This window comes from Aphelocoma coerulescens, chromosome 3 (genome assembly GCF_041296385.1).
Source record: "Aphelocoma coerulescens isolate FSJ_1873_10779 chromosome 3, UR_Acoe_1.0, whole genome shotgun sequence".
NCBI lineage: Eukaryota > Metazoa > Chordata > Aves > Passeriformes > Corvidae > Aphelocoma > Aphelocoma coerulescens.
Genome location: NC_091016.1, coordinates 48,049,748 through 48,063,241, shown reverse-complemented (window position 1 = coordinate 48,063,241; position 13,494 = coordinate 48,049,748). Strand labels below are relative to the sequence as shown.

The 13,494-nt window shown below is 45.9% G+C and overlaps 2 protein-coding genes across 7 annotated transcripts in view; both read left to right on the top strand.

The window, feature by feature from the left end:
* The first annotated feature begins 18 nt into the window (after window positions 1-18).
* On the top strand, window positions 19-3,451 carry PRR18 (proline rich 18). The gene has a single exon (XM_069010139.1). The coding sequence runs from the start codon at window positions 2,133-2,135 to the stop codon at window positions 3,093-3,095; it is 963 nt and encodes a 320-aa protein (XP_068866240.1). The 5' UTR covers window positions 19-2,132; the 3' UTR covers window positions 3,096-3,451.
* A 56-nt stretch (window positions 3,452-3,507) lies between these two features.
* LOC138108053 (collagen alpha-2(I) chain-like) overlaps window positions 3,508-13,494 on the top strand; it is a 70,893-nt gene continuing 60,906 nt past the window's right edge. For 4 of the 6 annotated variants that reach the window (XR_011149848.1, XM_069010144.1, XM_069010143.1 and 1 more), the window contains exon 1: window positions 7,382-7,534. Coding sequence is in view for 1 of the 6 variants with exons in the window: in XM_069010140.1 (XP_068866241.1) it covers window positions 3,548-4,146; window positions 6,859-6,955 (696 nt within the window). In the remaining 5 variants the exon portion in view is untranslated. Of the gene's footprint in view, window positions 4,147-6,766; window positions 7,026-7,381; window positions 7,535-13,494 lie in introns of those variants that run through there. The other 2 variants (XM_069010140.1, XM_069010145.1) reach the window with 2 other exon arrangements.

Here is a 13,494-nt window from a genome sequence, read left to right as displayed (position 1 = left end):
TAAATATGAAAGCATAAAAAGGAGGATATGTATATGACTACATACAAATTTGCTGCATAGATTTGCAGAAGTGACTTTAAAGGTTCTTTGTTTTTAGTATTTAGACAGACTGTTCATTCTGACTTACTCTGGTAATAGATTGAAGTGAAGTACTCTAACGCTTTGTCTGGCTTCACTAAGAGGTTCTCATTTCTAATTTTTTCAACTAAGAACTATCCAGTTATTCTGGAGCAAAGTTAAATCTTTTATGTTTGATGGTTTATACTATATTGCAGGAGGGGGTTTTTTTGCACAGTATGGATGTGCTTAATTATGTATGTTCAAAACTGAGTTGGTTTGGATTTTTTTTTCTGTTAATCCACAAATATAGAAGAAGGAATGGCTTTGAAAGACGTGATCTGCAGTGTCAGGAAGGGGAAAACCCCAGTCTTTTTAGTATTCAGGGTTCAGGCTAAAGAGACAAATTGAGGTACAGTATGTTCCTGTTCAATCTCAGTGTATCTTGCAAAACATAGCAACCACTTTTGAGGAAGTTGTGTACAGGGTGATTGCATTATTTTGCAGCTAGACTTCCAACTAAGCCACACGTTTTAGCGAATTAGTGACAATAAATTGCCAGGGAGGCATTGTCCCTGCTGGTCATAGGGGGCCAGGTAGTCCTGGTCCCACAGCAGGCTCTTGGGCTCACTAATGCTGTGGGATGTAGTGACGGCTGTTCCAGCTCTGCCCACAGCCCCTGAGTGCTGGGGCACCCTTGGGTGAAATTTTAGTTCCTTTTAGTTTTCAGCTTGCTTTGAAGATGAAGTAGGATGTGCTTAGGCGGTGATGGATGTTGTCCTGAAAGTGACTGCCCCTTCCTTATTTGCTGTTGCTGATCTCAGCTGATCCTGGGGAGATCCCATACCACTGGTGCTTCAGGGCCAGGCCTTCGTTTGCTCCAGAGCTGGTTTTGCCCATCTGGTGGTACACAATCACCTTCACTGTAGTCTTTAATTAGAATGGCATTGGTTATTCAAAAATTTTTAATTTATTTATCCACTATGGTAAATGATGAAGTTACCATTCATCTGTTAACACTTAGGTCACCAGGAGAGAATGGGTTCAAGAACCAAAAGTTCCATGTACTGGTATGCTTTTATGTGCACTTTGGTCTGTTAGTTACATCATGTGCCTTCTTATTTGTTTTTTTTCTCTCCTGAACATTTAAGGATTTACTTCCTCCATCAATACAGAGCACACAGTCTTGTGTTGTTTTGTCTGTATCTTTTGTTCCTTCACATCCTGTCTTTGTTTACTGTGTCTGAGTATTCCAAGAGCTCCCAGCTGGGGAATCTTCACAGTATAGTAGTAATACCCATTATGGTAGTGTGGAACAATAGGTGTGAAAATCTCAGACCCTGTGGATTGCATACATGCTACCCATCTTGAGATAAAGTTTTGGTATCCTAATTAAAACAGTACTTTGAAGTAAATGCTGCAGGAACTATATGCTGTGGCTTCTAAGACTAAATTTTGGAGTGGTGGTAATAATCTTGGATCCATTGGAAATAATATGTTTACTCATTACTGCTCCATGAAACCTCTCCAAACCTCTGTTGTTGGCTAGGATACTTGAAAAGGTAGGAAATTGCTGCCTTGTACATCAGAAAAAAACAAACCAAAACCCAAACAAAACCAAGACAAAAATCCAACGGGGGATGTACTTCACTCTGTCACAGAAGGCATTGAGGCTAGAAAGATCTCTGGATTATGCTCTTCCATTACCAAGCCAGGCACCACTTGTCCACAAAGTTTGAGTTGGCCCTAGGTCTGTCTGTGTCTGTCTCTTGTCCTGTCTGCCTGCCCTTATTCACGATATTTCAAGGAATCAAGGAGCTTAGGTATCATTCATGTTTTTAAGATGGCAAGAGAATTTAGCACAATTTTAAAATACTGCCTTTTCACGCTTGGACGCTTGAAGACTTCGAGAGGAATTTAGAGCCTGTTTGCCCTCGGGGCGTGAGCCCCGCCATACCCTTCTTTACTTCGGCTCTGCTGTGGGTCGGGCGGGAGAGGACTGGGAAAAGGCGCCGGAGTAGCGCCGCATCGAGCCCGACCAGTGCCGTCCCGGCACGACCCCCGTCCCCGCCCGCATGCCCACCCCGCGCTGGGGAAGGGTGTTCCCGGGGCGGGCGAAGGGCGGGAAGGGGGACGGGTTATCGAGAGAGAAAATCGGCGGCTGTCGGCGCGGAGCGAGCTCGCATTCCGCGCCGGCGGCTGGGGCTGCTCGTCCGCCTCTCGCCATGGGGCTGCAGCCCCGGCGCGCCGCGGGGCCCTGCCCGCCCGCGGGGAGAAGCGCCGCCCTGCCCGGAGCGCGCTCCGCGCCTCCCTGGGCGCGCAGCGACGAGCCGGAGGGAACTCCCGGGCGCCCCGCCACCCTGCCGCCCCTCCTGCCAGCCATCCTGCCGGCCCCCTCCTCTTCCCCCGCTGCCGCCCGGGCGCAGCCCAAGAAGCCACCGGCGACCGCCTCGGCCCCCAAGAAGGCAGCGCCTCGGCCCGCAGAGGAGAAGGGGGCGAGGAAGGCGCGGGGGGCGCCCCCGGAGCGGCCGGGCCCCCTCTCCAGCTCCTGGCCTTGCTCGTCCCTGCAGCGGCCGCCGCCGCGGAGACCGCCGGCCGAGCGGGCGGCGCGGCCCCAGCCCACCCCACCGCAGCCGCGGGGGCGCCCGGGGGCGCCGGGGGCGGGCAGCCGCTCCTGCGAGAGCCTCGGCGGGGCGCCGGGGGAGGCGGCGGGGCGCTTCTCGCTGAGCCTGCCCCCGGAGGCCATCCGGGTGCTGCAGCGCCGCAGCCTGGAGCGGCAGCGGGGGCAGCCCGCCCCCTCCCCCGCCGGCAGAGCCGCCCCGGCCCGGCGCGGCGACCTGCGCGCTCTGCTGAAGGTTTCGCTGCTAAACGACCGGCACCGCTACGATGACGAGGAGTACGAGGAGGAGGAGGCGGGGGCCGCGGCGGACGAGGGTCTGGTGCGGAAATGCACCGAGTGGCTGCGCGGCGTGGAGAGCGCGGCCGGCCGCGACCACCCCGAACGGCTGGAGACGCTGCCGCACTTGGGCACCCTCTGAGCCCCGCCAGGACCGGGGAGCGGCACGGCGGGGGCCAGAGGAGCTGTCGGACCGGGGGGAGGTGGGGCCGCCATCCGCGATGTCGTGTTCCGTGTGCTGTTGTCGGTGCCAGGGCAGCGGAGCCCCTGGCCCGGAGCCGATCCTCGGGGCGCCGCCGCCGCCGCCGGGGCGAGGGACAAAGGAGCGGCGTCGGCCTCCGCCCGCCGGTGCCCGGGTGCTGGGAGGGAGGGCACCGGCTGTGGGCGTCCTGCCTCCACCCTCGCGGTTTTTCTAAAGATTTCTGACTACTTTATAGAATGTGCGTAATGGTTTTGTATATTTGTATATAAAAGTTCATTTTTATTTATTTGAATAAAGGACTCTTGTGTTGCGGTAGCCTTTGCGCCTTGATAGCTTCGCGTTGGGCTGTCCCAGCCTGGCGGTGTCCCTATCTCGGTGTCCACAAGGTAAGGATGGCGGGTTGGTCACCGTGCGAAGAGCCCGTGCCGTTCACACGTTTGCTCCTCGGAACAGTCGCCGACGTCTCGGCTCCGGGGAGAACGCAGAGCCGCGGATTCGGCGAGGCGGCGGAGGCAGGGTACCGAGCAGGCGGGGGCCAGCCCGTCGCTGCCGGGGCAGATGGCAGCAGTGCCGGCCACCGCGCCAGCGGGGAGCAGCCCTCCCGGGGAGAGACAGGGACAACGGGAGGAGGACGGGGCAGTGCGGGCGGCCGCGGCGTGGGCAGAGGTTGCTCCGGTCCCCTGTGCCGGGGAACTGGAGACGAGCGGCTGGGTCTTGGCGATTTCATCCCCGCCCAGGCAGTAATTCAGATACATCCGACCTTTCGAGCTGCTGTCAATGTACGAGGTGGAATAGGAAGGAAGGAGGGGGGGAGCTCAGAGCAGCATCCTTTGTCAGCGTCCCCCGGCCTCCCATCCCCGGGGCCCGCTGCAGCCTTCCCTGATCCGGGCTATGGCCATGTCTGGTGCTCCTTAGAGCTCTGTGTGTTGGGAGAGGCGAGGAGGGGACGGGAGAGGCCAAGTGTACAAAAATTACGGGCAGAAAGCGAAGGGTAAGTCTTTATCAGGCTTAGTGTCTCGGCCACCTACTGTTGCTCTTGTATTGTTGTTATACAGCTTCTCAGAACAACAGTCAGACCTAAGCATTTACTGTGATTCTGTAAGTATTTTGTAAATTAATGTTTGAACATGTATGAACACGTTAAGTTGAATTTACTTAGTAGAGTAAAAGTTTAGTGCCACAAATTGGGGATTATAGATTTCACTAAGACGTCAGTTGTTTACACCAAATGATATCTGTGCTGGCTATTCCATTACATCATGTGAGATAAACCTTGTATATTAGTTGCACGATGTAGCAATGTGCTGCATTTTGTTTTGCTCCATGTTTGTTCAAGCGCTTTTTTCATTTTTATCACCTGAAACTTAAGGAATGACAGGGGAGAGGGTTTGAGAAAATATTTATTTATTAAATGCATTGATACTGCCATGGAAAAAAAATTATGAACCAATATAAGGCAATTGTGAAATAGATATGCTCAAAGGTCAGAGACAAAAGCATGGGGCATGAAAATTTATGGAGACTAATTCTATTTCATTTAAGCAAATGTAGAGTCATTTGTAGTGATAGCTATAAAACGCAAGCATTTTCATATCATTTTAGCTGAGTTTGCATGTAGTTCTGTCACATCTCCAGTTTTCATTAACATCTTCAAGCAAATCTGCCTCAACAATTGCAAATTTCCTGCCAAATTCAATATATGCTGGATTGATGTCAGACCCACTTTTTGTTGTTGTTTTTCTATCTTCTAACAATGATGGAAATTACAGTATTTGAGCTGTTAGCTGAGTTTTCCTTTTGTTTCTCTTTTGGGAATGTGAGTTTATAAATGAGCATCCTGGTCTCTTAATGTTCCTTAAGCTGCTCCATGGTTTCATATTAACTACAATCAGTGTGTCCAGTTGCAATGAAAAAGTGGTTCACTCATTGGGGGTTGAAGTATGTTAAAGCTTACTTGTGAGGCTGAAAGCTGCTTTGTTCAGAGTCTGAAGTGGGCAAAAAATTCAGTAAATTTGAATGCACAGCTGCAGCAAATGCAGTGTGAACTGGGGGTAAGAGGGGTTGGAATTGAAGGGCTGCCAATTCCGAAAAGAAAGAAGCTGCCCCTAGAATGAAGAATTTGAGAACTTGGGAATTGCCTGGATAGATTTTATTTATTTATTTATTTATTTATTTATTTCCCCTAAAGAATTTATTTGAACAAAGCTGATCATGCAGCTAAGATCTTTTATGTTAGGTAAGTCATTGTCCATGGCAACTGGAAGTGGGCCTGAGATGGCCTCATCCTAAAATGTGGTTATGCAGTCCTGATTTTGGGCTGGATGCTAAGAGCCGCTGGACTCCCTGGAGTCATATAACTACTGTCTGCTTGTAATAGTATCTCCTTCACTAAATGGTAACATCAAGATTTATTGTTTTCAGTATTTTCCTCTTTCTGCTCTCTTTGAATGAGGAATTATGCCCTTAGTGTTCTGAATACATTCAGCTGAAATGCCCAGAAATCTTACAAGTGGTAGGAGAACAGACAGAGGAGGTTACTTCCTACAAATCAGCAGTAGTAGCTTCTGTTCCTTTTGTATGTTGCTTACCTCTCAGTATTTTTTCAGTTTAAAAGAAAACTCTTGGATTCTAGTATCTAAAAATTGTAGCTAAACATAATAAAACTGCTTATTTAATTCATTAATATGTGTTATAATAGACAATTGAGCCCAGTAGCAGGTTTCAAAAGATAAAAATGCCTGTGGAAATTCAGAAAGTGGTGAAAACCCTCAAATAAGTCATTGCATTTGTCTTAGTGCAGAATAGCTACTGCTGTCTAAGATCCATTATTTAATTATGTGTCAGTAGGCATCATACAATAAACTAATCACTCTTCCTTTCCTTGATAAGAGAGCAAAAGCCTTATGAAGTGTTGAGAACCAAAACTTCCTATCCCACTGATCCCCAGTCAGCCTGAGCCTTCCTCCATCTCACACACATGGGTTTAGGACAGGTTGTGGTTGTCATGACTGGCAAATTCAAGTGGGATGCTTTTCTGTCCTTCTGCTGCATCTGTGCTCAGTCAAGGTGAGAGAGCTTTCCCCGGACAGATAAGGCCACTGCCAGCTCTCCCCAGTTCTCAGCCTGTGGAGCTTCACCCCAGTGTAAGTACTGACATAAGTAAGAACCTTTCTGGTTCTGTACTGGTGAACAGATCAGATGTCTTCGGGAACATTTTTCAGGTGGCATTGATCTGATTTTACCATAAGAACCAATAATCAGCCTGGAAGTCACTACATTTGCTTTTTACAGTATATTAGCCATCTTCAAAATGCCTCAGCCTAAGCCTCCCACTCATAACCCTTTTAGTTGTTGAGAGTTAGGAGCAGCTGGTGCTGTGAATGCTTAAAATAATCAATAATTCCTTTGGGGTAGATAGCTTCTTCCTCCAAGCATGTCAGCATGATTTACAGTGGAAAAAAAAACCCCAAGCAACACACATTCTGTGTCTTTTTCTTTTTTTTTTTTTTTTTTAAGGTAGCTGATAAATAGTGTTGCCTTCCTGCTGCTCCTGAGCAAGGCTGAGAGGCCAGACACAGGTGAAGCCTGTGTTTTTCTAACTGAACAACCTCAGCCCTCTGAATCACTGAGTTTGCTTTTGGGTTCTAGCCCAGCTCTCGACTTTCTCATGCCACTGACAAAGTACCATTTTTTTTTATTTCAGAGCTGAGTGGGGAGCATGTTATTGCCCAGCTTTTATCTTCTTTTGTGATCTTCCTCACCAGAATGCTTGTAAAGCCCTGACAAACAGTATTCCCTGAGCTGTTGTCAAACATCCCCACCATCTCACACCCTTCCCAGCTGTGCCTAAGGGATCTGACACACGGCTGGGTGAGTGCATCAGTTTGGGGGCTGCTGTCCTGAGAACTAGTGGGGTAGTGTCTGTCTTGATCACAACTGCCCTTTTGGTTGGGGGGGGCTCTTTCTTTGGTTTTGTGGGTTGTTTTTGTCAGGTAAAGGCACATTCTGTTTTCTCTCCTTATCAAAGCCTCTTCCCATTGGTGATTTTGCAAAGAGAGGAAGAGATTTTTGAGAAGGTTTGGCTTTGGCACTTGCTGGAAGAGAAGTCACCGAGAAAGATGTGAATGTTTCTTTTGCATTCCCAGGGAGGAAGGCCTGCAGCAATAGTCTCTGGAAATAGTACTGGTAATTTGTTATTCACCGGTGTTCTTGCTTCTTCTCAGACCATGGGGAAAAAGCTGTGAGCCTCACTGAATGAATGCCTGCAGCTGATGGGCCCTCGTCTGGATCTCACCCAGCTGCAGGACCAAGGCAGTAAAGGGATGTGGTATGAGTTAGGAGCTACCTCCAGAGAAAGAAGCTGGTTCCCAGTGATAAGAGTAAGTTGGGTGTATAGATACATAGATATATAGAGAGGCAATGAAGTCTTTTAGTCCCTTTTATTTTTATTGAAAGAGCTGTTACAGGTTATGTTTGAAGGACATTATTTTAAAGCAATTTTTTCCCTTCTTAGCAACATATAATGAGGGATTGAGAGTTCTGGAATGACTTAAAGATTTCTTGGTTTTTTTTTTTTTATAAAACTGAAGATACCAAAAGCATGCAGTCTGTGTTTTGCAGTCAGCTGTCTTGAGTTAATGACTGTCCTGGTTTCAGTTGAGATATTTTCTTCTCAGTACAGCACTGTGTTTTGATTCAGCATGAGAATAATGCTGATAACACACTGAAAGCTTTTGGTTTTTGCTAAGTTGTGTTCATCCTAAATCAAGAACTTTTTTTTGTGTCTCATGCTCTGCGATCGAGGAGGTACACAAAAGGAAAACTGGGAAGGAGTGTAGCTGGGAGAGGTGACCTGAACTGGCCAAAGGGATGTTTTCATACCCTAAAACATCATGCCCAGTATATAAACTGGGGGAGCTACTGGGAAGGGGAGTGACTCGATCTAGGTTTGGGGATGGAGTCCGGCATCAGTCAGTGGGTGTGTGAGCAATTGCATTGTGCATCTCTTGTTTGGTTCACTTTATCATTATTACTATATTTTATTTTGTTTTAGTTATTTAACTCTTCTTATATCAACCTACAAGTTCTACTGTTGATTATCCTCCCCATTCCACTGGTGGGGGTGGGGAAGGTGGTGAGTGAGTGGCTGCTGTGGTGCTTAATTGCCAGCTGCACGCTGGTGACATTGGGTCATTCTTATAGTGAGGGCTCGCATTTTGGGTGGAAGTGTTAGGTGTAATAAAACTGCTGAGATTTCTACGCCCCAAATTAGCTTTACTTTTTGGTTAAATGAACTGTTCAGGAAGGGTCAACTGATGTTCAGCTCTCAGTAGACTGACTAGAAGGAATGTAATGCTTCCATTATCTTTCCTCTCACCACCTGAGTGCTGGTAAAAGCTGAGCTTTGAATGAAAAGGAAAAAAGGTTCCTAATTAAACATAAAAATAAATTAGCACTGAAGCTATTACCTTCTAAACAATTAGCACAGGAGAGAGAAAATTGTAGTAAATTCTGGTATTCCAATTTTTTTTTTTTTTTTAACATTCTCTTGGCTGCCACAGTTCCACCCGCCACCATGGTCCCAACAGCCGGGCAGGTGCGTCACGCAGTGAGGGGCTGAAAAATGAATCACAGCGTTCACTTTGCCAGGGAGCTTTCAGAATAGCAAAACCCGAGTGGGAAGAGCACTAAGCGACCAAACTTTAAATGCTTTAAATTAAAACTAACAGAGGCTATTTAGGACTAGGATAGAAATAGGAGCAAATAAAAGCAAAACTCTGCAGAAAAGGCTTCTCGGTGCGTGAAGCACCTGGGAACAATTGTTAAGGGAAAAGCTGATGGGCGGGGGGGAACGTCGGAACGGGGGTGTCCCGAGGCGGGGCTGTGCCGCTCTCCTGGGACGGGGAACCACGCGAACCTCCCGGGACAGCTGCGCCCTGGGGCCACATCGCCTGCTCCCCCTGCAGCGGCCCGGCCGGGAAACAGGGAGTAGTCCTCAGTAAGAACGTGTGGCTTTACTTTTCTCTCTCGGCTTTTTGTGAGAAGTTTGTTTGTTTTAACACAATCCATGCAGTAATTATGGCTGTGTTCTTTGAAAGCATTTTATTTGCTTAGTGCCTAGTATGTGAAGCTCTTGACAGAGATCCAGCCATTTTAATACATGCTCATATAATACAGTCCTCCCTGTGTTTTTCTCCTGCAGCAACCACTGTAACTCCTCATATAGCTCCTGAGAATGAGCTAAACCCTTCTCCCTTTCTCAACCTTACCCCTGAAGTGCAAAGTTTCAAAGCAAACAGAAGAGCCAACAGTTGAATAAATGTTTTTGTGAGGCTGTTGTGTGGGTTGTGTGTCACTGGGATTTATTCTTTTACCACCATATGAAGTGCTGAACAGATACTGAGAGTGAATTGAAAGCCTCTATCCAAGTGGTCTGTCTTACACGTCCACGTGCCTTCCGTATATCAGTTTGCAATGCCTGAAATCTCTTCATGGGACAGGCCCAAACACTCTGCACAACCATCATCAAACAGGAACGTGGATGCTCTGGTACTTGTTATGAGGGTATTTTGTACTGTTTGCTGTTTTCAGCCATGTGGTCTACGGAGAATGGATATTTTTCAATTCATATTAGTCACTGAGCTTCTTTAGCTTTGCGGAAAATGTATGTAGACTTCACACAGGTTATTTTAGGGTAGAAATAATTTGGCTTGGCAGGTGTATCTGAAGGATATTGCACAAGATGTCATTAGCAAGCGATTCCTTTAAATTACGAGTACATGGAAAACATTAATCTATTGTATTCAATCTTATGGCTTCTTATTTTTTCCTAGTGAGGCTACAAAAAAACATTTTGTCAAAATGGGAAATAGTCTGACTCAGATACCCTTAACTATCACCATGATATCTTTAATTTAAACTGCCATAATTGCAGGGGGCAATTACTGTGAAACAGCAAATATTGAATTCATACTGATGCTTACAATGCTTTTTGGACTGGTTTTTGGTTCCTGGCATGTTGGGAAAGTTTACTGTGCAAGATATGTTATTCACATGCCTATTGGTAAACTGGTTATGGGTCATACTGACAGTTTACTGCTGGGGTGTCTTCTTTTTTCTTTTTCTGGAGTTCTTATGGAATGTGTGCCAGTATATTTCTTCTCTCAGCTGCCTGAAATTAAAAATCTTGCAATTTATGGATTATTTGGAATATGCAGGTTACGTCTAATGACATTTCCGAAAGAGTAAACCAATGGCCCATAGGCTTAAATGGTAATCAGGAATCTCTACCTCCACTGGAAAGGTATTTTAAAAATGCTGAAAGCCAGAAGAACATACACTGAGAATGTGGAGCTGTCAAAACTATAGACTGGCACAAAGGAGAAAGAAAAATGGGTTGTCTAGGGCAGTACTGAAGTGTCAGTAGAACCAGGGGCTACAAAAAATTATTTGCTAAATGGTGCTCTCCTCTGAATGAGCAACTGGAGTGTATCATTATAGAAATCCTAAACATAAATTTCTTGAGTTTGAAGAGCTGATTTTTTAGGGGAAAATTGTTCCATGATTTTTTTTTTCCTTTTTGATGAATCTGAAGAGAAATTTGGAGGCAGTAGCTTTGTCTCGAATCTCTGGCGGATGAATTCAGATTGTAAGCAGAACAAAAGGAGCTCAGCAAACTGCTTGTCGCCACCTTGTGCTACCACTGGCTGATCCCCAGTTGTGGTAGAGCTCCTGCCTTGGCTCAGCTGACTGAGCTGTTTAACATGCCTGCTTCCCAAACCATCACATCCCATGAGCTGGAAACCTTTCCTCGTCTGGTGTGCTTTGACTGATACAAACAGGGAGAGCTTCCACAAGGGGTGGAGTCAAGAGATGCAAATGAGATGTTTTGCTATAAATCTTGAGGGGAGTTAGAGCAGAGGCTTAAACCACTGCTGGTTAGAAGCAAATTAATAGGGATGAGGTGGTGTTAGTAGTCATGCAGGAGCCTGTTTCTGTTACCTCTTGGATGGTGTCACATGAAAAATGGGATTTCATTGCAGCTGACACAGACAAATGTGTCTACATTGACTGGTTTAGTTGTTTTCAGGGGAAACAGCAAGTTGTGTGAGTGATCCTTGCTCTCACCATTCCCTGGGTACAGCTAAAGAGCAAAGGGGTTTGGCTTTGCTTGAGAAACAAGCAGGGTGGGTCACTAAGGCTTTTTTTCAAGTTTTTTTTTTTCATGAAAAAAAAGAAAACACTTTGTTTGCAAGAAAATATCTGAAGGTCTTTGGTGTTTATATCTCATTCACAGACCTGTAATTTATTCTCAGTTAATATAACAACAAAGTTAATTAAATAACCTTTGTTTTGATTCTCTGAATGATTCACCATCCCTCTTTGTGGCTGTTTTGTTCAAAATTAAAGGAGGGGAGGGGGAAGTGAGTATATTCTAGGTACAAAGGCAGAAGATAAAAGCATCAGTCTGTTTCTGTAGCTCCTATGTAATATTGCCATAGTAACGAGGAGCTGACTGTGGCTGTTCATCACTGAATCCTGGGCATTCTTCTTATTCAAAGGAATATTAGTAAAATACAGATTTTTAAGGTGTCAATAAAGAACTAGGAAAAAAAATTATCTGCCTTACATAGCACACTCTGTAAGCTAATAATAAAGTGCCACTTTGAAAGAAGACAGGGCAATTAAGGCATTTAGCAAACATCTATAATGCTGTAAATCAGAGTGTTTTGTCTTCCACACAAAGCCATGCTGAGGTGTGATGTGCAGTCACAGATGATGTATTTTGACATCAAATGTGCATGAGATGAGCAGCTCTCTCTTCTCTTCTGCCTAGTACATTTCTGGCATGGTAGTTGGCTGTGGCTATTGCCAAGTATTTGTACTGCAGCATCAACTGGCCATGCTCTCATCCAGATTAAAGTATAAGTGGGTAAAGTGTTTTATGTATTTAGAACTGCACATTGTCTCCTAGATCCTGGTGCTATTTTTTAACCATTAAGCCACTTCAAGAGGGGATTAAATTCTGTTCCAGGTGTGTGCATCAGGTAAATATCTATATTTTTGAAATTTCAGTGAAAAGAGGAATGGTTCAATTGCTTTTGGGAAAAATTTGGGAAGGATAAAAATGTGCACTGATTTTGGTGCACAATTACTAACATAACTTATGGTTACTATTGTAACTTCTCTGTGCTTTACAGCAAGAATTTGACATTTAAATTGTTGTATTTCTGTGTCCAATAGCAGCCTTTTTTTTTCTAAGCCTTCTGTATTCGGTCAAATGATTGATTAAACAGGATATTTCTTTGCTACTCTGCACACACTTTCAAAAGTCTTATTAAATTGAAAGTTGCTGCTTCTGGTTTTCTTTTCTGAAGGCTTTTTCAGTGTGAAGCATGTTTAAAATGAGGGCTTGAAGCATGGAGCAGAACTTTTCTAGCAGCCACGGCTGCCTTCTGGGATCAGGAGGTCAGAAGTGGCTGCAGGAACAGATTTTTCTCCACCACAAGAGTTCTCTGCCAGCCTCTCATGCCTCTGGTCAGGGTTACAAGGACAAGAGTTCGAGGCAGCAGCTCTGGGGAAAGATGCTGGTGCATCAGCCTGGCTCTGACCTGAATCCGTATCATTTTCCCGAGCATCTGGTGCTCAGATGCCTGGGAAAATGATACGGATTCAGGTCAGAACCAGGCTGAATGGATGGAAAGACTCAGCCAGGAGGAGCAATAGCTGGAGGCTATCACTGTTGGAGCTTGCAGAAGAGGAGACGGAACTGAGAATGCTGGCAAATCCCTGTGAAATACCAAAGTAAATGGATGTCCCAACTCCTCCTGTGATTTGACTCAGGTAGCAGGTGACAAAGTGGGTCCACAAACAGAGCCACTTTATTCACTCAGCTCTGTCCTGGCAGGAGGAAGGCTGGCACTCACTTTTTCCTCTTTGAAAAAAGCACTCGAGAATGTCACACACACCTGCCCACTGTGGTTGTGGGGCCAAGCACACTGAATTTAGGTATGAAGGAGTTCATCCATCCCCCTTTATTTATGTGCTCATACAGCCTTTTTATAAGTGATTTCAACATCACTTACTGCTTAGGCTTTGCTCTTCCTTGTGCAGCCTGGTTGTATTTCTAGGAGTTTGTTATGCCTTACCATGATGGGTTTTACACAGCTCCCTGCACTGGCCACTGGAAAATGCCAGAACCTGACTAATTATGCAGCCTATTGGGCTGCACGTTGACATGTTCTGGTTGGTGTTGACTGTGTTGCCTGGTGAAAGGCTGGCAAACCCAAGCTTTCAACTCCTGAGCATACTAATGGGGTCTTTCTTGTGTTTCATCTGC

Excerpts from the sequence above, each read along its gene's own strand:
- PRR18 (XM_069010139.1), top strand. The coding sequence starts at position 2,133 with ATGCCCACCCCGCGCTGGGGAAGGGTGTTCCCGGGGCGGGCGAAGGGC.